The 23,993-nt window shown below is 39.0% G+C and overlaps 2 protein-coding genes across 4 annotated transcripts in view; both read right to left on the reverse strand.

The window, feature by feature from the left end:
- The window catches only part of LOC111142378 (centrosomal protein 192), a 133,159-nt gene extending 123,463 nt beyond the window's left edge, over positions 1-9,696 (reverse strand). Inside the window, exons 1-2 of one of the 2 annotated variants that reach the window (XM_022495402.1) lie at positions 9,516-9,696; positions 8,407-8,532 (exon numbers count right to left, since the gene is read on the reverse strand). In XM_022495402.1, the coding sequence (XP_022351110.1) occupies positions 8,407-8,532; positions 9,516-9,679 (290 nt within the window). In that variant the 5' untranslated portion in view covers positions 9,680-9,696. The remainder of the gene's footprint in view (positions 1-8,406; positions 8,533-9,515) is intronic. The other variant, XM_022495400.1, reaches the window with a different exon arrangement.
- A 10,998-nt stretch (positions 9,697-20,694) lies between these two features.
- Positions 20,695-23,993, reverse strand: part of LOC111142644 (SEH1 like nucleoporin) — a 29,269-nt gene continuing 25,970 nt past the window's right edge. Inside the window, exon 9 of one of the 2 annotated variants that reach the window (XM_022495958.1) lies at positions 20,695-21,391. In XM_022495958.1, the coding sequence (XP_022351666.1) occupies positions 21,193-21,391 (199 nt within the window). In that variant the 3' untranslated portion in view covers positions 20,695-21,192. Of the gene's footprint in view, positions 21,392-21,563; positions 23,054-23,993 lie in introns of those variants that run through there. The other variant, XM_022495959.1, reaches the window with a different exon arrangement.

Genomic DNA, 23,993 nt, shown 5'->3' on the forward strand with positions numbered 1-23,993 from the left:
TTCACAAACATCTACCACTGCGGAAAAAAAGATATTACAAGTTTTGAAAAAAAAAAATTAAAAAAAAAAAAAAAAAAAAAAAGTTTTACTTTTAGCCCCTGCCACTGGCCTTGTCCTCATCTTTGTATCTCTGTTGTTTTATATTTGGATGACAATGTTTTTCCTTAAAGACAATTTTCCTCCCAATCTTAACCAAATCTCGTGGGTCTCATGCAGCTCATCACAGCCTTCTGCCAGCAAGAGGAGGGGTAGGGATGAACTTTTTAGAAAAATGCCTCTAAATGCAATAAAGCCATCATCTGACAAACTGCTATCTAGGGCCAAGCTTAAATCTGACCAGGATGGATGAAAACATAGTCCTTTCACATATTCCGAGTGCTAACCCTCTTTGCCTGAGGCAACTCCCAACTGCAATTTACCTCCCAGTTTCTCCATGTCTGTACTGGGGTTGTAATACATAGAAAGCCATTACCAACAGTTCAATCCAAAGGTGCATTCATAGGTCGATACAGGAAAGTTTCATCCCAATCAAACAGAAGCTGAGTAAAAGAGAGGGTAGAGGTAGGTGGAAAGACTGTAAGTGGATACAAAGTTGTACGATGAAGAGAGAAAAAGAAGTGTGGGGATGTGCACAACAAAGGAAACTGAAAAAATGAAGAGTCTACAGAATGGGAGAAAATATTTGTGAACCATATCTGATAAAGGGTTAATATCCAAAATATATAAAGAACTCATACAACTCAATATCAAAAACAAAAAGCAAACAAGAAGACAACAGGATTAAAAAATGGGCAGATCTGAATATTTTTCCAAAGAAGACATACAGATGACCAACAGGTACATGAAAAGATGTTTGGGGCACCTGAGTGGCTCAGTGGGTTAAAAGGCTCTGCCTTCAGCTCAGGTCATGATCCCAGGGTCCTGGAATCGAGCCCCTCATCGGGCTCTGTGCTCGGCAGGGAGACTGCCTCCCCCACCCCTGCCTGCCTCTCTGCCTACTTGTGATTTCTGTCAAATAAATAAATAAAAATTAAAAAAAAAAAAAAAAGGTGTTCAATGTCACTAATCATCAGGGAAATGCAAATCAGAACCACAGTGAGAAATCACCTAACACCTGTTGTAATAATTGTTATGAAAAAGACAAGAGGGACGCCTGGGTGGCTCAGTCGGTGAAGCATCTGCCTTAGACTCAGGTCATGATCCCAGGATCCTGGGATCAAGCCCCACATTGGGCTTCCTGCTCAGCGGGGAGTCTACTCCCTCTGCCTGCTGCTCCCCCTGCTTGTGCACACACACACACTCTCTCTGACAAATAAATATTTTTAAAAAATAAATTAAAATAAAAAAATTAAAAAGACAAGAAATAATAAGTGTTGGTGAGGATGTGCAGTGCTGGGATGTGAACTGGGAATGTAAACTGGTGCAGTCACTATGGAAAACCATATGGAGGTTCTTCAAAAATTAAAAATAAAACTACTATATGATCCAGCAATCCCACATCAGAGTATTAATCCAAAGAAAACTGAAGCCTTAACTCAAAAAGATATATGGCACCTCCATGTTCACTGCAGCACTATTTACAATAGCCAAGAGGGAAACAATTTAAGTGTCTGACAGATGAATAAAAAAAATGTTGTATATATACACGATGGGGTATTATTCAGCCATAAAAAAGGAAATCTTACCATTTGCAGTAACATGGATAGACTTTAAGGGCATTATGGTAAGTAAGACAGAGAAAGACAAATACCACATAATCTATTTATATGCAGAATCTAAAAATAAGAACAAAAAACTAACCTCACAGAGAGAATGGTTCCAGAGGTAGGGGATCGTGGCAGAAGAAACAGGTGAAGGGGATCAAAAGGTACAAACTTCCAGATATAAAATAAGTCATGGGGATATAATGTATAGCATGGTGACTACAGGTAATTACACTGTACTGCATATCTGAAAGTTACCACAAGAGTAAATCTTAAAAGTTCTCATCATAAGAAAAAAAATTTCTGTAACTATGTAAGGTGACCAATATTAACTAGACTTATTGTGGTGATCATTTTGCAGTATATACAAATATTAAATCATTACGTTGCACAACTGAAACTAATATAATGTTATATGTCAACTATATTTCAAATAAGTGAGAATATAAAAGGGAAAAGAAAGACAGTAAAAGTCCCTAGGTGACATATTAAAAAAAAAAAAAAAAAAAAAAAAGGTGGTGGGGAAGCAAAATGGTGACATCAAATAAATAAAAAAGAAGTCATGACATTTAGGTTAATTTCGTATTTCAAAGCCCCCCACTCCAAGAAGAGCATGTGCACTTTACCCTTGAACAAGATGGGGTTGGGGCACTGACCTCCTGCATAATTGGAAATCAATGTCTAACTTCTGACTCCCCCAAAACTTAACTACTTAATTGAACTACTGTTGACTGGAAGCCTTACAAATCACATATACAGTTAATTAACACACACTTTGTGTATGTGTGTGTGTGTGTGTGTATATGTACATATATATGTATATGATATGCTATTCCTTATAATAAAGCTAAAGAAAATATTATTAAGAAAATCATAAGAGAAAATACACTTTTAGTACTATGTATTTACTGGAAAAAAAAAACTGCATGTAAGAGGACCCATGCAGTTCAAGGGTCAACTGTAGAGTGACCATTAGAACTTTATAACAGAGCCAGTTAAATTAACCACCTCCCCTAAATCTACTTCCTCAAAACTATAGCTCTCACTTGTTCTTATTAGCCCATCAAAATTCCTCAAACTGGGGCACCTGGGTGGCTCAGTGGGTTAAAGCCTCTGCCTTCCGCTCAGGTCATGATCCCGGGGTCCTGCGATCGAGCCCCACATCGGGCTCTCTGCTCAGCAGAGAGCCTGCTTCCTCCTCTCTCTCTGCCTGCCTCTCTGCCTACTTGTGATCTCTCTCTGTCAAATAAATAAATAAAATCTTAAAAAAAAATAAAATAAAATAAAATAAAATAAATTCCTCAAACTAAGTCAAATATTAAGTCAAATAAGCTTCAAGTTAAAGTGGCAAGAGTAACTTCTAGGAGTGCATGAAAATGACAATAAAGGACCTCTATAAAAGTGAAGCAATCTGGGGTGCTGGGTGGCTCAGATGGTTGGGCGTCTGCCTTCGGTTCAGGTCATGATCCCGGGGTCCTGGGATCGAGCCCTGCGTTGGGCTCCCTGCTCAGCAGGGAGCCTGCTTCCTCCTTCCCCCACCCCTGCTCCCCCTGCTTGTGCTCTTTCTCTCTCTCTCTCAAATAAATAAATAAAATCTTAAAAAAAAAAAAAAAGTGAAGCAATCTGGATGAGAGCCACCAGTCCTAGCCCGAGCTTACCTCAGATTCTAGAATCTGAACAGCAGATGGGATATGCAGGAGAAACAAAAGCATGGTCCAGAACAAGAACAAAAGGGCCGGGAAGCAGAAAACAAATCTGCCAGGAAGAATTGCAGAAATGTTTCCTGACTACAGTAGGAAGGAGGGCAGGAGGGAGTCCAAAGGAAAGGGATGACTGAAAGTCTATCAGGCACCCGTGCTGGGCAGTGCTCCACTCTCACTCCCCAGCCCACACAAACAACACAGCAGTGTCAACATGTCGCTGTACACCTAGGAAGGCTCTTCTAGGAAGGCATATGAAACGCCTGTGCAGAATGAAGCTACGGTGGTGACAGCAGCATTAAACACCCGGCATGGAATCCGTAAAGCGAAGCCGGCCATGAGCTTGCACGAAGACCTAACAGAAATGAGATCTGGATACCCACTAGCCCACACTAGCAACCTAGAAGACAGCCATAAATCAGATGCAGGAGAAGGAGCAGCTTGAGAGATAAAAATAAAGATGAACAAAGTAAACAACCCCAGACACAAAGATAATTTATAGAACTTTGAAAAATCTCAATTAGAATTCTCAGAAAACATTGAAGTCGCTATTATATCCACAAAAAGGAGCTATTATTAAAAAAAAAATGAAAAGTTCAGAAAAAAAAGCTCTCAAAATTATGACTGCCAAATGATTTAATAGAAGGGTAGGGAAAAAATTAGGAACTTTATCTAGAACACTGCCTATTTGCACTGAAACAAAAGAAAAACAAAAACAAAAAAGGAAAAAAATAATGGAAATAGATCAACCCAGGCAATCTAAAACCGCAGTCCCAGAAAGAAAGAAAATAGAAAAATACCAAAGTAATAATAATTATCTAGAACTAAAGCATACAAATTTCTGGATTGATGCCAATTAGAATTTGGTTGGGGGTATGGGCACCCACCATGGACTCAGGGAGGATTCTGAGAGTTTCCAGAGAGAAAAAAGTTCAGATACAAATGGTCAAGTATCAAAATGACATCAGGCTTCTCACACTATGTAGCAGTGCCTTCAAAATTTTGTGAAAGTTATTTTTATCTTTAAATCCTATCCTCAGTTAAAATATTCATTAATTCCAAAGTTAGAATAAGGATATTTTAAAAACATAAATTCCACCCTCCCCCAGAAGGAGCCACAGAAGCCATCCTTCACACAGGGATAAAAGCATACCTCTGCAGGCTGTGCACCCACCATCACAAGCAGCCCACAGGAAGTCCAGGCTCTCAGACTAACAACCCAGAACTTCAGACTACTCAGTGGGGGCAAGGAGCAGCCCCAAAGCACTCACCTCTACCCAATGAAAGTCTAGAGTGAGGCCAGTACACTGCATGTAGGACTCCACCTTACCAGGTCTTCTATTTTCCATTAACAGGGATCAACAAGACCACTTCCCAGATCTCCTGGCCCACATCAAAGAGTCAAGAGTTACTTCTGATAGTCTCCTCCCCTCCCCCCATATCTAATGTCTCATTGCCAACATCAGTTCAGTGGGACTAACTTCATGATGCCCTTCAATAAGCCCAGGACCCCTTACCACTGACAAAGATCCACAAGGATACTCCCCCTATCCAGCCCAACAAATCAATGCTGAATCAGCAAAATCTTGCTATTCCTGAGCCCTTCCTATGAACATCCCTTTCACCTCACTGCTTTACGGAAAACCTGGATGTCCTGTGAGGACACTGCCTCCCTTAAACACTGGCAAGTGAGGACTATCCATCTCTCCCACAGCCTTGGAATCACTGGGTGTGGAGATGGAATGGGTGTCTCTATCACCATGTCCCCTCAGTACAACTTCCAGATCATCCTCACTAAAGCCTCCTAGCCTGGAGTCACCTATGACCCCTCACAGCATCTGCCTTAGTACCTCAACTCTGTAACCCTCTCTCTGCTGTAACCCAAGCCCCCAATCCATTCATATCCCCACATCCCACACTCCCTTGCTGTTCTACTATCCTCTCCTCTTCCTTAACCTAATCAGATGGCCAATCATCACACACCTCAGCTTCCTCATCCCTCACTGCTTTCATCAAACTACAAGCCTAGTTAAACCCAACTCTTTCCTCACACCCTGCAAGCTCCCCAACAGCTGAATGTGGTTGGAGATAACATCACAATCACAATAAATTCATGACCATGACCCCTAGTGGGACTCCTGATGCTGTCTGACAATGCCACTATTTCCCTCTCTCCTCCCCTCCCACATGCCCATGACTATTTACATCTCTCTACTGCTCCTCTACCCTGAGTTGATGTCATGTCTCCCACTGCACTGAGAGACCCTAAGCACTGAAAAGACAACTTCCTCAGATTCTTACCAGGACATGTACCCATACATTCTGCCTTCCCACTGATTAATACAGAGGAATTATCCATGGTCTTACCTCTCTAGTCAATCCTTCCACGACACATTAGTTCCTGGCCTCTTATTTTTGTAGAAGTGTTACTCTAGCAATTCTCTTCTTTCTACATAATCAGATTTTCCTATTCCAGATCATTCCTATTACTAGATAAACTTGCAGTAACCTCTCCCACCACAAAAGAAAAAAGAAAAACTTCTCTTGACACACTATACTCACCAGGTATCACAGCCCCATTTTTTGGTTTCCTTTTGCAGCAAACTCACCATCTCCAAAATGAACCTCCCATTCTCTCCTAAACTCATTCTCCTACACTATTGTGCCTCCTCCTACTTACACCAAAACCACTTATCAGGGTTACCAATGACCAAACCTACATGAATTCCAATGGTCACTTCTTAGTCCTCATTTTATTTGACACACTGGATCCCTCTCTCTTCTTTTACATATGTTCTTTCTGTGGCTTCTGAAACACTTTGTTGTCTGCCCAACCTCCAGCCACTAATCCTTAGCCTCCATGTCTATTCCTCCTCTCCCCAACTTAACAATGAAGTGCGCCAACATGAGGCCCTGGTGCTCTTCTGTTCTCCATCTACCTCCCCACTTTGATAATCCAACCTCCTAAAGGGTCTTCCTGTTTCCAGACTTGCCTCCCAACAGTCTGTTCACCCCACTGTAGCCAGAGTGAACCTTCTAAAACATAATCCTTGAATGGTTTCCACCTCTTTCAAAATCTTGCTCACCCCATGGCAGCCTCCTTCCTGCTGTTTGAACACAGGTATGCTCTGACCTTAGTGCCTCTACACTCGTGCAGCCTCCACCTGAAGTCCTCTTCCTCCTAATGTCTACATGGCTAACTGCCTCCTTCAAGTCTTCGTTCAGATCTTACACCTCCCTCAATGAGACCCACACTGACCATTCCCTTCAGCTTACCCATTTACCCTCCTTATCATGTTCTGGTTTTTTTTCTAGCACTTTTCCCTGCAAATATACTATAAAACTGGTATATTTTTAATGTCTTTTTGTTTTAATGTCTGTTCTGGTATTTCCCAAGTACTTAGAGAAGTACCTGGCACACAGTAGGCACGCGGTCAAAAATACACATGGAATGAATGAGTATTCAAAGAGTTAACATCTTTAATATATAGAAAGTGCTTATATCCAAATGTTACCAAGAGGCAATTCACAACAAAAATATAAGTAATGAATAAACATTAAAGTATGTTCAATTCCATAAATACTCTATTATGAATTCAAACACAGAAACTTTAAGAATGCCTGTAATACCACCATCAAGAGATAACTACCATTTACATTTTGGTTTATAGCCTTCCAGATTTTCTTCTATGCATTTATGCATGTGTACAAATTTTTTTACTTCTAAATTCAAGGATTAAAAATAATACCACCAAATGTTGGGGAAGGCTCAGAGAAGGCTTTCTCATGTACATCTTCTAGTGGGAGTATAAAGTGGAACAAATCTTCTAAAGAGCAATGTGCTGCTTTGTAACAGTCTTTAAATATTAACTCAGCAATTTCAATCCTAGGAATTTATCTGAATACAATAATTTGCTAGGTGTGCAAATAAATAAATAAAATTCAGTAAATTTGTAATAGCAAAATTCCAATAATCTAAATGTCTAACGTAGTGCAGACATTAACACGACATATATCTACATTAATTATAATTGAAAGATGAGCATAATACACTAATTTTTTAAAGTTATAAACAGTATGGGGGCGCCTGGGTGGCTCAGTGGGTTAAGCCTCCGCCTTCGGCTCAGGTCATGATCTCAGGGTCCTGGGATCCAGCCCCATATCCCCTCTGCTCAGTGGGGAGCCTGCTTCCCCCTCTCTCTCTGCTTGCTTCTCTGCCTACTTGTGATCTCTGTCAAATAAATAAATAAATAAAATCTTTTTTAAAAAGTTATAAATAGTATATGCAGTTCAATCCCCTATTTGTTAAAAAAAAAAAAAAAAAAAAAAAACCCAACTTAATATGTACACGTATAGATCCATAGAAAGCAGTCTGGAAGGGGCTCCTGGATGGTTCAGTTGGTTAAGCATCTGCCTTCAACTCAGATCATGATCTCAGGGTCCTGGGATCAAGCCCTGTGTCAGTCTTGGTACTCAGCGGGGAGTCTGCTTATCCATCTGCCCCTTCCCCTGCTCCTGCTCTGTCAAATAAATAAAATCTTTAAAAAGAAAAAAAGAAAGAAAGAAAGCAGTCTGGAAGACTATAAATAGATAATCAATGACTATTCTCTCTTACTTTTTTGAAAATCTTATTTTTAAGTAATCTCTATACCCAGTGTAGGGCTCGACCTTAAAACCCTGAGATCAAAGGTTGCATGCTCTGCAGACTGAGCCAGCCGGGTGCCCCAGTGACTATTCTCTAGTTAGTAAGACTACAGACTTAGTGCCTTCCTTACAATTCTTTGCGTTTTCTACTTTTTTAAATGTGCTTATACTACTTTTGGAATGAGAAAAGGTATTCTGAAAGACTAAAAATGGTTGTGATTAAAAACATATAAAGAAAACTCCTAAGAAGATTCTTATAATTAGAATTATTCAGAGACATAGTCACACTTTCATTTTCCATAAGACTGAGTGAGGCCTGCTTTTAACATGGCAAAAACAAAATGAAGGTATGAACTTACTCATCATCCTGGAAGCTAAGTTGTAACTTCTCTCTTGGGTCACCTTCACTCTGGCTGCTGGGAGATGATTCAGATGGAACTGAAAACTTCCCTTCTACTAAATAAGATGCCTGGATATCAGAATACCTACACACATACAAAAAAATTTGTTTTGTTAATAGTTAAATTATGCATATTTAAAATTCACCATGACATTAGGGCCACATGACTATAAAACCAACTGCTAGGGGATAAAAATAAACAGGGCCCCCAGTGTTCAAAACCATCATCTCAAGTGCAAAGCACTGAAATCTACATGTCAAGAATGAGGTGTGTTCTTACTAAACAAAGAGTCACAGAAATCTTAAAGCTAAAAGTCTTCAGAGTTAAACTCTTCATTCTAAAGGTAAAGATAATGCTTCTTACCAAACATTCAGGTTGGGAGGAGGACAGGAAAGTAGTTAGATTATTTAAGCATGGGCAAACTTTACACATCATATAAGATGGATGGGCTGTACACGTCACATACGGAGATGCAACTCAAATTACTGGCTGCCAGTAAGGCTGAACTAATACAAATCCAAAACACTATGAACAGAGAAAACAATTAGTAGACCAAAAGGTCACTGGTACTCAGTTCCAAATCTACCCACCCACTACTGATTAAGGCAATGGAATAAGGAAATGTATACGTTTTTCAAAATAATTATATATACATATGAATATATATAACATATATATACACACATATATCATATACTTAAATATGATATACATATCATATTACATATATAAATATACATAAAGCAAAAGCTCAAGCTTGGCTGAGAAGTTTTTTAAATATATTTATTATTTGAGAGAGACAGCATGCACGTGTACCTGCACAAGCATGCAGGGGTGAGAGGTAGAGGGAGAAAATCCCCAAACCAACTCCCTGGAGAGTGTGGAGCCCAGTTCAGGGCTCAATCCCAGGACCTGAGATCATGACCTGAGCCAAAGCCAAGAGCTGGGACACTTAACCAACTGAGTTACCCAGGTGCCCCTTGGCTGAGAAATTTTTACAGAAGTATCAATGTATTGCAGGCTTTCGAGACCTTACAAAAAAAATCATGTGTTCTAAAAGTTCTTACCTGTTATCAGCACTGGATCTGTTCCTAGCAAGTGTTGAAACAGCAACAGGCAAGCCAAGATTTGAAGGAAGAGTGACATTTTCCAAAATCTCACTATTACCAAATAACGAATTGGTTAAAAAGCTTGGAAATGACTCTTCAGCTATTCCTCGGAAATCTTCCATCTCACTACAACAATAAAAGCTTTTTAAAAATCAAATACTATAAAACCTTTCCAAATGATTAAAAGTCTCAAAAATCTTAGAAAACTTATATCTTAGAGAAAAATCATTTTCTTGGAACAGCACAAAGGGGATAAAATCAACAAAGCATTTGGAGGTAAAGTAATTCTCAGAATACTTTGCTACTTCAGAGCTGAGACTACAAATGTCAAACTATCTTTTTATAATTAACCTAATAACATAAATGTTATTTATAAATAACATAACAAATTTGTAAAATATAACACAGATTAATTTACTCTTGGTTTACTATCGCAAAGAATATCAATTGCCACACTTGTCTAGTAAAAAAACAGAGACCCAACACTGAAGGAATATACAGATGATTTCAGGAAGTACTTCATTCTAACATGGAGGAGGAAAAAAAATTAAACCAGCAAAATCTAGCCCCTAATTTCAGAAATTATTCTTAAGGAGGAGTAAATGTTAGTTTAAAAGGGAAGTCCATTGAAGGAAAAAATTAAAGTTAAATCAAGTCTAGCTGGCACATGGACAAGACAAAAATGGTGAAAGTGGTATACAAAGGACTTACTCTGGAAATACAAAGGACTCATCTGGCACAGAATCTGTATTACTGAGAGATCTTCCAGCCCACATTGGACCCTGGCTCTACTTAACCCTGATTACAGTACTTAGGAGATGTAATCTCAAAATTACTTCAGTGTTTATCATGTAAGGGTTATATGGAATTCAGTAAAAAAAATTAAATCATGAAAGGCTCAATAAATGAGAGAGTATAGGCCCTCTGCCTTGAAAAATGAGTAGAACTTTGACAGGCCAAGTATGACATGAGGGGGCTCTCAAAGATAACAAATAAACATGAGCAAAGGTGGAAGAGAATTAAGATTTATTGTATATTCACGACCTTAACTCATTTATCCCACTTTATGAATGAAGAAACAAACTGAAACTAAATTAGCTAAATGTACCAAGGTTGCACAATTAGTAAAATTCAAACCCGGGTTTGACCCCAAAATCCACCCCAAGTACTAAATACGTGGAGGCAATAGACAAGTGCTTTAATGTGTTTTGGCAACGGGTGTACAAAAAACACAGTGAATGAAACCATGAAGTCAGATTCTGAAAGTCTTAAAAGGTACATTAGGAAGTATGGACTGTATTCTGCAGCCCAGGGACGGACTGATCCTGACAGAGGAAGGGAGAGGGCTTAACACCTGAAAGGATATTCAAAGAGCTACCACAACTGGTGAGATAGAGGCCCATGACGGACTATGCTGGGGCCAATGACAAATGCACTCAAGTATTGGTATTAGAGAGAATGGGCTAACTAACTCTATAGAGTAGAAAATATTTAAGACTTTTAGAGAGCTATAAAACATATTTGACTGTGAAGTATCCAGGTTCCCATGCAAAGCTCACCTCTCTACCTGCACTTGATCCCACCCGTCACCAGTGCAGTGACAACCACTCCAGCAACTACCCTCCTCCTATCCGTCATCAAAACTTCTCTGTGCAGCCATTCCTACCAGCATGCTGTTATTTCCTCATCTTTTAAAAAAGTTTTCCCCTGTCTCATACCCTGTTGTCCCCCTGCAGCTGTACCACTTCTATCTACCCTCCCTTTACCACATACTCCTCCAAAAGGAATCACTACCGCCATCTGTTTCCACTTCTGTCATCTCCTAGACCCATGCCAAGCTGGCTCTTATCCTACTGCCCCATCAAAACACTTGCCAACATCACCACTGAGCTCCCTGTTGCCAAACCCATAACCCCACAGTCAATTTTCAGTCCCATCTTCTCTGACCTAACAATATGGGATTTGTACTCCTTCCTTGAAGAAATCCTTTCTTCACTGGTTTTCAAGACACAGCTGTCTGGGTTCTCCAGTCTCACCGGCTGCTTCTTTTCCTTCTCCTTGGCTGGTTCCTCCTCATCTCCTGGACTGCCATACAGTAAAGGTGTGAGGGGTTGCTCCTGGATCCCTTCCACCTACCCAACCTCTCTAGGTGACTGCCCTCAGTTTCAGAGTTTTAAATACAATATGAAATTTATATCTCCAGCCTGGACCTCTCCCCTGAACCTGAGATATGCAACTACCAACTAGACATTTCCACTTAGTTTTATCTAACAGGCACCTAAACCTGAAGTTTGATTCCATCTCCTTCCAACCCACTCAAAAAATCCTGCTTTTCGAACTTCCCCACAGAGAAAAATGACAAATCCATCCTCCACCTGCTCAAACCAAAAACCTTAGTGATTACTAACCACCACCTCCAACCCCTCAACATACACACACACCCAAAAAGCAATCCCTAGGCAAATCCCAATGTCTTTACCTAATAATATATAGAACCTGCCATTTTCTCACTATCTCCACTTGGTCAAGCCACCACCACCTCCTGCATGGATACTCACTACAAGACACTTTATATTATATAACACTTTATATTTACATAACTATCTCCACCCCTCCATTCTTCCTCCCCTAGTCTATTCTCCATACACTGAAATTATCCCTGCTAAGTTAGTCAAATACTGCCACTCCTTAGCTCAAAACCCTCCACTGGTTTCCCATCTCATTCAGATTTAATACCTACAATGGCCAAATGAGGGCTGGATAATCTGATCTCATTCTCTACCACTCTCCCTTGCTTTTGCTCCATCCTCACCATCCTAACCTCCCCGCTGTCCCCACGACTTGCCAGGGCTCCAGCTTCAGGGACTGTGCCCTGGCTCTAATCTCTGTTCAGCACACTGATGCCCCACATGACCTCACATCTTGCTCCTTCACTTTTCTCAAGTTTTTGGTAAAAGTCCACTTATCTGTCTGGTCTCCCTCACCAATCTTCTTCTTCAACTCCAAGCTTTCTTTTTTTTTTCCTGCTTTCTTTTTTCTCTGGTGCTGACCACCATCCAGCATGTTATATAATTCACCTATTTAATTTTTTTCCTCCACATTAGAATGTAAGCTCCATGAGGGCAGGGACTTGGAGTATTTTACTACTGAGTTTCCACTTAAAGCAGTGCCTTGCCCAGAGTAATTCTCAATAAATCTGTTGAATGTCTTCAAATTATTTCAATACAGAGCAAATTTAGTACCAACTATCATATAAGCACCCTTCTCTCAGATCATGTCCCAGCATTTTCCTTTCTTTTTTGTTTCTACTTCCTTTTCTTGATTTCTATAAACATGTTCAAAATGATCCCACTGTAGGATGGAGGAGGTAGGAAACCTGTTCCCATCCTTCATTTGTGCTTCCTGCCACCACCTTCTCACCTCCCCTTCAAAGACAAGTGTCTTAGAAGAATCCAAACCATAACTTCTGTATCTCAATGACATCTTCTTCCTCCATCTATTCCTTACACGGTAGGGATACCCAGGATTCTGACCTCAGATTTTGTTATACAGTGTACATCTTATACTCTTAGGTAGGGATCTCAAACTCAAATGCTTTTAGGCACTAATACTGTCAGACAACAGTACTGTAAGATGAGAGCAACTAGAAGTTATAGACCCCAACTGAACTAATTTCAATTCGGTAAGAAACACTATTGCCAAATAAAACAGATCTACTGGTGAAACCCATTCCGGAGGGCAAAACAGGTCTATGTCCCAAACAGACCCTAAATCGTTCCATTATCTTTCTATGTCTGCTACCACCACCTTATCGTACTGCAAAGCCTCCCAACTGGTCTCCATGCTTCTATTCTTGCCACCCTACAGTTAAATATCCACATGGCAACCAAATGCACCATTAAATACAAACCAGGTACCACGCCCCTATTGAACACTTGAGGGAGACACCCCTGAGGCTCATGACACACCACATACTGGTGTCTCTGTTCCTGTAACATCCAAGCCCCATCTCTACCTTGGGGGCCTAGAGTACTCTGCTAAATCTCTGCACCAACTAGCTTCTTCCTAACATTCACCTGAATTTAAACGTCACCTTATAAGAGAGGTGATTCATCATCATTAATCCAATGTAGCCCCACTGTCCCTCACAATTGTTTTAATTTCATCCAGCACTTATCACTACTTTTATACTTTTCTTCCCCCACTAAAAAGATTGCTCTCTGACAGCACAGGCCTTGCCAATCTGTCCATCACTCTTACCTAACACCTATAACAATATCTAACACATATTTACGAAATATTTATGAAATGAATGATTAACATCTTCAATATCTTTGACTTTATAATTTTTTAAGGAAACACTTATGACATTGGTTTCTTTCACTTTTTTTCTCTTAAATGTGCATTTGTTTTTAATATTTTATACATTTATTTGATAGAGACACAGCAGAGAGGGAACATAAGCAAGGGGAGTGGGAGAGAGAGAAGCAGGCTTCCCACCAAGCAGGGAGCCGGATGCGGGGCTTAATCCCAGGACCCCAGAACCATGACTTGAGCCGAAGGCATTCACTTAACAACTGAGCCACCCAGGAGCCCCTCTCTCACTCTTTTTTTTTTAAAGTAGGCTCCGTGCCCAGTGTGGAGCCCAGGGCCTGAACTCATGACCTGAGATCAATATCTGAGCTGAGATTAAGAGTCAGACACTTAACCAGCTGAGACATCCAGAGGCCCCAACATCTTCAACTTTAGATTATCAGTATCTTGGGGACATTTCAATCTCGTACACCCATATGTTCCCAGTAATTGATATAGAGCTGGAAATACAAAATGAACAAAAAAAAGAGTTGAAAGAAATAATCTATACTCCCTAGCTATCTAGCTGACATATGGTGTCTACTCTATTATCAATTAATGCACTAAGTATTTTATATACAATCCTCTAATCTGTGCATCAGATCTGCAAGATAGCTATCATCCCTATTGTTGAAGAAACTGAGGCCAAGAGAGGGAATTATGAGGATTTTCCAGGCCACATACCATGAATGGGAGCAGAGGATTCACAGACAGGCAAGTGGCCCCAGAGTAGTCTTTCCTTTGCACTAATGCCATCTTCCTCATTTTCAAATCACTTCAGCTCTCTATCCTGAGCTCTAGACTCCCACTTCCAAATGGCTCACCCCAACACCCTCTCAAGTGTGCAAAGTTAACAAATATAAAACCAAACTCGTTTTTTTTTCTCTCTTTAGTTTGACCTATGTTACCCCTATTCTCCTGCTATACAAGCCAGACACTTGGAACCATTTCTCTCGTTCTCTTGGTTATCAAATTCTAATGCCTCTAACTCCAAATAGATCTCTAAAACGGAGATTCAATTCTATATTCCCAACACCCTACCACTTTTTAATCTAAACTATTGCATAAGTCTTCCAAGTAGCCTGCCTTCCCACGTCCAATCTTGTAATCACCAAGTTATTCATTCATTTATAAACATGTAAACCACATTAAAATATATCCCAAATTCTTTAAGGATTCGTCTCTATTTAGAGTCAAATCCAAGAAAATTCAGATATTAAGCAAGTATCGTTCATGCAACAATCATTACCAAGCGCAAACCATGAAACACACTCTACTTATCTCTGGAAATACAAAAATAAAGCTGCTCCTCTTCACGGAGTTGATGACTCTCATCAATTATAATCACTTATGCTCCCTATTAATTATGACAGTGTTAAGGGCGGGAATGAAGCTTGGCTATGGGTGCAGGGGTAATAGAAGCCAGTGGAAGGTTCCTCGAGATGTAATCCAATACCTAATCTCTCGTTTCCAGAAAGGATTACACTTGTTTAAACCATCCATGGATATACCACATTCCTAAAGTTCTCCTAGAAGGAAAAATTCCCTAAATTCCCTCTATATTGCATTATCCACCCCTCCTCCATCACCTAAAGTGAAGAAAATGTAACATTACCTTTTCTTTTACTATATCTGAACTAAGTAGCCATCTTTGGAATAGCTCTTGCTATTTTCTTAAAGTAGAGACCTCAAATTTTCACAGTTGAATTGACTAATATTAACTGCTTTAATTACATTTCTGGGTATGTAAAATACCATTTACTGTAGTCATTAATTGGAAGTCTACACGTACAATTAAACACATTCAAAAGCATATGCTGTCAAGCTTCCCTAACATTCATCATTTATTCTTGGTGTTCTAAGAAATAATCTGTAATTAGGTAGGCATTTAATATATTACTTTTCAAAGCTTACCATAAACTTTGATCACAAAACTGAAATTCAGTGAAAAAACTGATTTTGGAGCAGTAAAAACTCCAGTCGAATGACCTCAAAATGGTAACAGCAAACGGAAATACTTTCATAAAAACAGCTGTTCTCCAAAAGGCTGCTTCGAAAGGGACCTCATGTTTTACTAAACAAAGTTTGTAATTAAGAGAGATCAAAAGTATAGTGATATTAAACAGTCTTCTTTCATGGTTTGTTTTTTGTTTTCATAAAGAAATCAGATGTAAGGAATGTAGTAAAGGTACTGGGAGTAAATGAGAACGCGGCCTAGCAGAAACCAAAACAAAAAGTGAATACCAGGGTGACACTAGCAGACCCCTCTACATTTAGTTAACAACCTTCCTTCGTGGGTCAGTTTTGGACAAAAAAGAGAAACAGAACCGCCTATCACGACACACATGAAGCAAACACCGGGTCAAGAGCACTTTGCAACAAGAAACTCCAAACCAAAGCGCAAAGCGCGTTGGTCCCTAGAAGTCAGGAAGTGATAGAGGGTGGGGGGCTACCAGGATGTTATCCCCAAAATCAAAACCCGTTTCTTTAAAAGCCAATCTCTCAGAGGCGCCCAATTAAACTCACTGAGCGGAATTCTGCGTGGCGGCCGGAGCAAGGCCGTCAGACCCTAGCCAGCGCCCCGCAGTCCCTGGCCCGGAGCCTGCGCCCCGCGCCCGACCCTGGCCCAACCGCTACTGCCCCATCCGCCCGGCAGCCGAAACGCCTGCGGAAAGCGGGTTCGCGTGCCCCCTGCCGAACCGCAGTCAAGACACAAGGGACCCCTCCTCACCAAGCCCGCGACTCCAGCTGCGGGAGCCGAGAGTTGGTCAGAAAGGTCCAGGGGAGGGGGCGTCCCGGTGGCTCTGCAAATGCGCGTGCGCAAGAAGCACCCCCCCCCGCCCCCCCGCACCCTCGGCCACCCGGACTGGCCGTACAGCGCGCCCCTGAAGTTTACGTCTGTTCGCGGCACGAGCAACGGGGCGGGGACTCGGAGCTGGCCTTGGATTGGACAGCGACGAGGGACGGGGCGGGCAGGAGGCCGACGATTGGGCGAGGACCGCTAGTCCCTGAATTTGAAGCGAGGAAACCGCGCTCCGCAGGTCCGGAGGAGGAGCTCTGTATTCGGAAGGGTTGGGTGCACTGTGAAAGTCCTTCCCCCCAAAACTGAGCCGAACGCAACATAATGAAGGCCTTGGCCAACTCGGGGAGGGGGGTGGCGGGGAGGACTGCTTACCGAATTCAGTCTGGAACCCCAAAACATCGTCGCTCACCTTATACAACAATACTTCCGGTGAACAAGTCATCTGATACTACCCTGAGTTTAGAACTGTGTCATTTTTTTGTCGTTTTACAAGAGCAGATGCAGACCTTTTCTACCATGCGGATCTTTTCTACCACTGCTTGGCAGACACTGAAATGTGTCATCATTTGCCTTATGTTCTAAACCGCAATAAAGCTTCAATTGGGAAATAATTTCTCAGGATCCAAGCTTCATGATAGTTCTCTACACTCTTTGTGACGGAGTAAGGCTGCTTGAGGGTGGAAAGAGCTGAGGAGACATAATTCATCCCTAATTACTCCCTACGTTTTCCTGTTCTCCTTAGGCCACAAATGCCACCACTGCTTTACTACTATACTGAAACCAGAGGTAATTCAATTTCGTGCCTTTTACTTTCCTTCATCTCAAAATTTCTTCCATACTGTCTGAGAAAGAGTCCCCCTTTTCCAAAGCTAGCTAACTTCATTCATGCAAATTATTTAATGTTTAAGATGCAACAGCACACTTGGGGGAGAAAATGAAAAAGTTGAGCTTAACAGTCCCTACTCCTAATGTTAGCCTGTTGGGTAATGACATGTTTATTTGATCACTTTACTTTTCTGTGTCCTCTAAAACACTGCTCAATTATCATTCCTGGATACCTTCTCTACTGGTACCTGCCTTTAGAGACGCTGCATCTTTCCACCTAAAACCAACTCACCCTTCCTTGATTCTGTTTTATCACCTTAAGACCATTCTGTTTCTCCTACCCTTAACCTTACCTTCACTTTCACACCTTATAGCCATTCATGTTATGATATCTGGTTTGGTCCTGAATCTTCTTTCAACACTTATTTTATTAGAACTAGCCTCCTGTCAAACTCAGTTGATGTCTCTGCAATTCTCCTGCCATTTTTTTTCTTGAAACCCTCCAGCTTTGACATTTGCAAACTCTAATTACCCCTATTCTACCTTTGTCCACACTCAATGAACGAAGGTAAGTGGAGAAAATCTCAAGGTTTTCTGAATCCAGAAAAATAAACCTACTAGCTTTAGAACTAAAAGGATGCTATTTGACTGTAATGAGCAATCCTGTTTCACAAAGTATCTTAACTACTCTGTCTACACCACGAGCATACATTGGAGGTGAACTACTGGAATGTGTCTATTCGTTCACCCTGTATCCTTGTACCCAACTCAATAAATGTCCTTCTTCCATAAAAATCAAGTGACCAAAGCTCTCCCCACAACATCCAGCAACCTGGTGGAACTCTAATGACAAGGATCCAAAGTATCTGCAAGCAGGAGAGCGGAGACTGATACCAGCCTGCCAAAATCTCAATTCTGGTTCTCACTTCCTAGCTGTGCAGCCTTGGACAAAGAGCTTTAACCTTCCAATTTCCTTACAGGTAAAATGGGGTACTTAGAGCACTTGCCTCAGAGATTTGTTGTGAGATTAGTTAATTCACATGAAGTATCTAAAAGAGCACTGACACATGGACGTACTCAACAAATACTAGCTATTATCCAAACTTACTTGCCAAATGAAAAAGAGGCACACAACTCCCAATGATTTCAAATCTCCTTAGACACTGGGTAGATCTTTTTGTTTTGTTTTGTTTTCAAATTAAATTCAATTAATTAACATATGCACTAATAGTTTCAGAGGTAGAGTTCAGTGATTCATCAGTCTTCTAAAATATCCAGTGCTCATTGCATCACATGCCCTCCTTAATGTCCATCATCCAGGACCCTGGGTAGATCTTGCAGAAGTCTCAGGGCTAGGGATGCCTCCCAGGAATTAGAAGTCATGTTTATCCAGTTAAGAAAAGGCAGTCATCTCCCATAGTTCTCCTCTACCAACTGCTTTGTGGCAAATCTCAGCCACAGATATACAAAGCCGCATACAATGTGACCACAAAGTTTGATTCTAGATTAATCTCCCATGAGCTCCCCAAATGGACCTCACAGCAGACTAATGCTTATAACTTGTTGCCCAAATAACCCATCCTCTTTTACCGCTGGGTCATCACCTCAGAACTCCTACCCTCCTCCGCTTCAACTACTCCACCTGTTGAATACCCTCCCACATTGCTTCCAAACCTAGTCAGACCAAGTAAATCACTTTCTGTGTTTCGACCTTTATTATGAAACCGAATCCTGGTTACTTTTTGTAAATTCTGTAAAAGGCTTCTCCCACTAAAATAACTTTGTGTGCAGACTACATTTTGTTTTTTGTTTTGTTTTATGTATCAGCACAGTATCTGGCACGTAAAAGATGCTTGATATTCATTAAGTTGGAGAATCTGTCTCCTTTCATTTGCCCATTCTAACCCCATGCACCTCTACAACTGAAATCTCAAAGACATGAATTTTTAATTCTTAGCTAGATTCAGCCTTAAGTTAGACCCCTTGCTTTGAACACAAACAAAGCTAGCAAGTCTAAAGCCCTTTAACAGAAGGAAGACCTCTGAGAATTATCTGGAAAAGGCTCTTCTCCATAGATTGAAATGCTAAAATGCTAACAACTTTATGGAAAAAACACTTTAATCAGTCAGCACAAAACTCAAATATTCCTTATGTTAAAATTACTCTCTTATTAGCTCTTTATCCCTTGCAGGTTAAGAAGTTTCAAGGGTATGACACTATACAAAGGAAAGGTGTCTTTGAAAATTAGATAAGAAATTATATGGTTATAACAATTGTACCTACATGTGATTAACTGAGACACATATGAAATGCTATTCAAATTACACCTTCTCTAGTCCTAAAGAAAAGTTAAATCCTTGGCAATTCTTAAGAAAACTGAACTAAAAAGAATATTACTAGTCTCATAGTTTTAATCACTTTATCATAATTATTGTCAATTATTTTCTGATTTCAAATTTCAAAAGTATTAAAAAATAATATAATGTGTAATTAGATTGGAAGTCAACATCTGTCAGTTGTAGATGTTAGTCTACATATTGACTTTCTACCTTCTAAATAAATGTCATGCTCATCTCCCAATTTTTTATTGTTTGGGTTTTTTTCTTTTTCTTTCTTTTTTTTTTTTCAACGTACTATTATAAGGAGATACAAGCGTTATCATCTATCAAATAGAATAGAGTTGACCCCTGAACAACTAGGGCTTAGGTGGTGCCAATGCACCCACATAGTTGAAAATCTGGGCTTAACCTTGTACTCCCAAAAAAACTTAATAGCCTATAGTTGAGAGAAGCTTTACCAGTAACATGAACAGTCAATTAACACCTATTTTGTATGTTATACAAACTAATGTTTTCTTATAATAAAGTATGCTAGAGAAAAGAAGTATTAAGAAAATCATAAGATAAGAAAGTACATTTACAGTACTAAACTGCCTTTATAGGGGGGAGGAACCATCAACCTATGTATAAGTGCATCAGTGCAGTTCAAACCCATGTTGTTCAAGGGCCAGCTGTACATTCTCTTTTCATAAGGCAAGAGATTCATATCTTTTAAAATATATTTTATTAAATAATCTACTTGGAGAATAATTACAAAAGCTTTAAACAATAATTCCAAGTAGTAAAAGGCAATTTCTTTAAAAAAAAAAAAAAAAAAAAAAAGACCCAACAGTCCATTATTTTGTTTTGCTGCTTTATACACAGGAATGATTTATTTTACAAACTAGTTGGTTGCAACAACAGCCTGTAAAATGTAAAACATTTCTTAGTACGTCTCAAAGGCAAAGTGAACTTTATGGTAATCCTTTCACACGAACCAGAATGACAAACCATAAGAAAACTAACACCATAACAGTTCAAAATAAAACTTACAGAATAGGCACTTTGAAATTGAAATCAGCTACTGTAACTCACAGTTCATGTTACTTGTACTTATCTCATTTCATCAAAGGTTATCAACCAGTGAGCCAAATGTTCCTTTGATGCAGAAGCACAAACACATTTAGGTTCAAAACACTGTGTTCTGGTTGTAATACATGCAAGACAGACCCTAAGTTAGAAAAATCTTCTAAAAGAAAATGAAAAACAAAAAGCAGCCAGGAATGAAAGCATTTACAAGCACTTGAATAAGGCCTTTAAGTGTTAAATCAGTGTTTTAAACCCCTTCATTCTCAGGTAAGGGATTAAGAGGCCGAGAGAGAGATCGTCTGCGAGGGTGAGGATACTGGAGGTTGGCAGTGTCAGCATCGCAAGAGTGCTCTACCAGAGGAGGAGGAGGAGGAGGAGGAAGGAGCTGGGCATAACTGGACCATCTCGATCCAGCCCGTGGGGAATCCAGAGGGGGAAAGAAATACCTGAAACAATGAAGACAGGAACAAAACACCAAAACAAAACAAAAACAACAGAAAAAAAAAAAAAAAAAAAAAAAAAAAAAAAAAAAAAAAAAAAAAAAAAGAAAAAAAAAACAGAAGAAAAAGAGAAAAGTAGTAAATACAAAGAGAACCAAAGAGGAGAAAACACATGCTGAAAAAAAAAAGCTTTAGTATATTCATGCCAAAACTAACAGAACATAATCGCAAAAATCAAGACCCTTACTCAAATCAAGCTTGCTTAAGCAAGTATAGAAACTTGAAAGAAAGAAATACAATCTGTTAAACTTAAAATGTTAAAAAAAATTATCAGTATGAATGTTACAAAAAAAGACATTTTATAATTTAAAACATTTTCTAATCTTTCATATTTGATGCTATCCTGTAAATTTACAAATCTAATAAGCTTTTTCTTTATTTTAAGCAATGCTTCGATTGTAGTAGCAGCAGGCACAGGTTTTTTAGTGCATACATGACACTGAGAACCAATCCAAATATACTTTCATATAGTATGGCCAGCTATTGCAATATACTTCTGAAGAAATACAATCTTTGAAAATACTTAGGTGCTTTTCTGCAAAAACCTTAAACAGTACAAAATTTTGTTAAGCAAAAGAGCTCAAAGAATATGTCCTTGTTGTTATTCTGCCATTTTATAACTTACCCGTAATACTTAAGCATTTTAGCAAAGACTTATAGTTTTATCATTAAGGTCAAAGTTCTAGAGAATATGAACTAAATGAAGCAGCCAACTAAATTAAATTCCTGAGACTTGGAATGTGGAGGTTAACATGCATGCACAATTTTAGCAAATTTTTAACTGCTCCTCTTACAGTAGGCTTCCAAATTTTGAAGAAAAACTTAAGCCATGGAATCATACCATAAAAAAAATATACAAGCACATATTAGAAATGTTAAGCTCTTTAGTGAATATGAATTGAATATTTACAAAGATGTCTTCATTTTACTACCAAATTATAAAATGAAGCAATACCAAATGTTTAATTTGGCCGCAAACTGTACAGTCAAATCACTTTCATTTTACTACTACTTCTCTCACTCCTTTACTAATATTTTTTAAATATTACAAAGAAATGACAGAGTTGTACTAAATAATACCATGTGTAAACCAATTCTACAAAAGGTAAACAAATTAGCACTCAAAACAATCTTTATGAAAAATATTTATTCAACCTTCAAATTATAAAAATTCATCATTTTAGCCTACTGTTTTAGAAAACAAAAGAGATAAGTCTATTTTCTCCAAATGGAATAAAGTGATATTTACCCTCGTCCCAACTGCTTATAAGGATAGGAACAATCCTTTTAATTTTAAAACCCATGTTAGTTTCAGGACCATTTCAAAAAATTGTTTTGGTGACAATGTCTCAACAAAAAGCCTCTCCATTTATATTTCAAAAGCTTCAAATAGCGTCAATAAACGGCTAGTACAAAAAAATGATATACACTGGATTTTTAAAGGCCTTTTGGATTGCGTTTAGTAGTAAGCAGGCTGCTGGTGTATCTCGGGAGAGGTCAAACGGCGCTGGGGAAGGGGAAAAGGAGCTCGCTCTCCGTTCCTGTGTGCATGCAACAAGCAGCAAAACAGCAAAGTTACTCCAGTTAGCTGGTACTCAGCTGTGCTTTCTGTTAAAGGACATAATACAAATGGAGAAGGGAAAAATGCATCACAGATCTAACACACACGGTTATTGGCACAATAAGAATACAGACCAAAACTTCAAAGCTCTTTACAATATACACAGTAACAGACAGCAACCACAAACCAGATTTTTTTTTTTTTTTAATTAACGGTAGAATCCTTTGTTTCATGAAATATTCTTTATAATCTGGTATTTTCGGTGGTAACCTAAAATTGTTTTCATGCAAATACTTAAATCTCAAAAGATTTAAGGACTTTTTTTTTAATATAAAAATATAACAATATAAAAATAGTTGAAATTTTAAATAGAATTCTGTTATTTAAGATGACAACAGGATAACCACAGGACAATTTGTTAAGGCTGTGCTTTGAAGTTTCCTGAATTGTATTCCAAATTATTCACAAAGGCATATTAAAATAACTTTATCTTACCAATTCGCATATTTGAAATTTGAATATAAAAACAAAGGATGACTCTTGAGATCACATCAAACATTGTTTAAGATAAACAAGAATCTAAAATATGTTAAAAATTCTAAAAATCAAGAAATCAGAATTTACCATTTCCTCTTAAATATCTATTAAAGTTTTAAACACACACCAAAAAAACACATCTAACTCACTCTCTTCTACAAAGCCTTGGTTAATGCAGTTTATTTAAAATTTCAGCTTGACCTAATTCAAAGCCTGTACTACTACCACTAACATACTCATGTTCAGTTAGGACTAAAAAAAATCCTAGGCATTATGCCAGATTTACTCTTCATCTGACTTTAGAAGCAAAGTAAAATCTTAAAGTTATAAATATTTCTGACAGACCATTAAATTTCAGAATATAGTTTAGTTTAAAGGTTAACAATCTACCTATAAATATGGCCACATAAGGTAAACACAGAACTAACAAAGTGAATTTTTTTCTACTTA

This window comes from Enhydra lutris, unplaced genomic scaffold, assembly GCF_002288905.1.
Source record: "Enhydra lutris kenyoni isolate GAN:26980312 unplaced genomic scaffold, ASM228890v2 scaffoldscaffold8, whole genome shotgun sequence".
Lineage (NCBI taxonomy): Eukaryota > Metazoa > Chordata > Mammalia > Carnivora > Mustelidae > Enhydra > Enhydra lutris.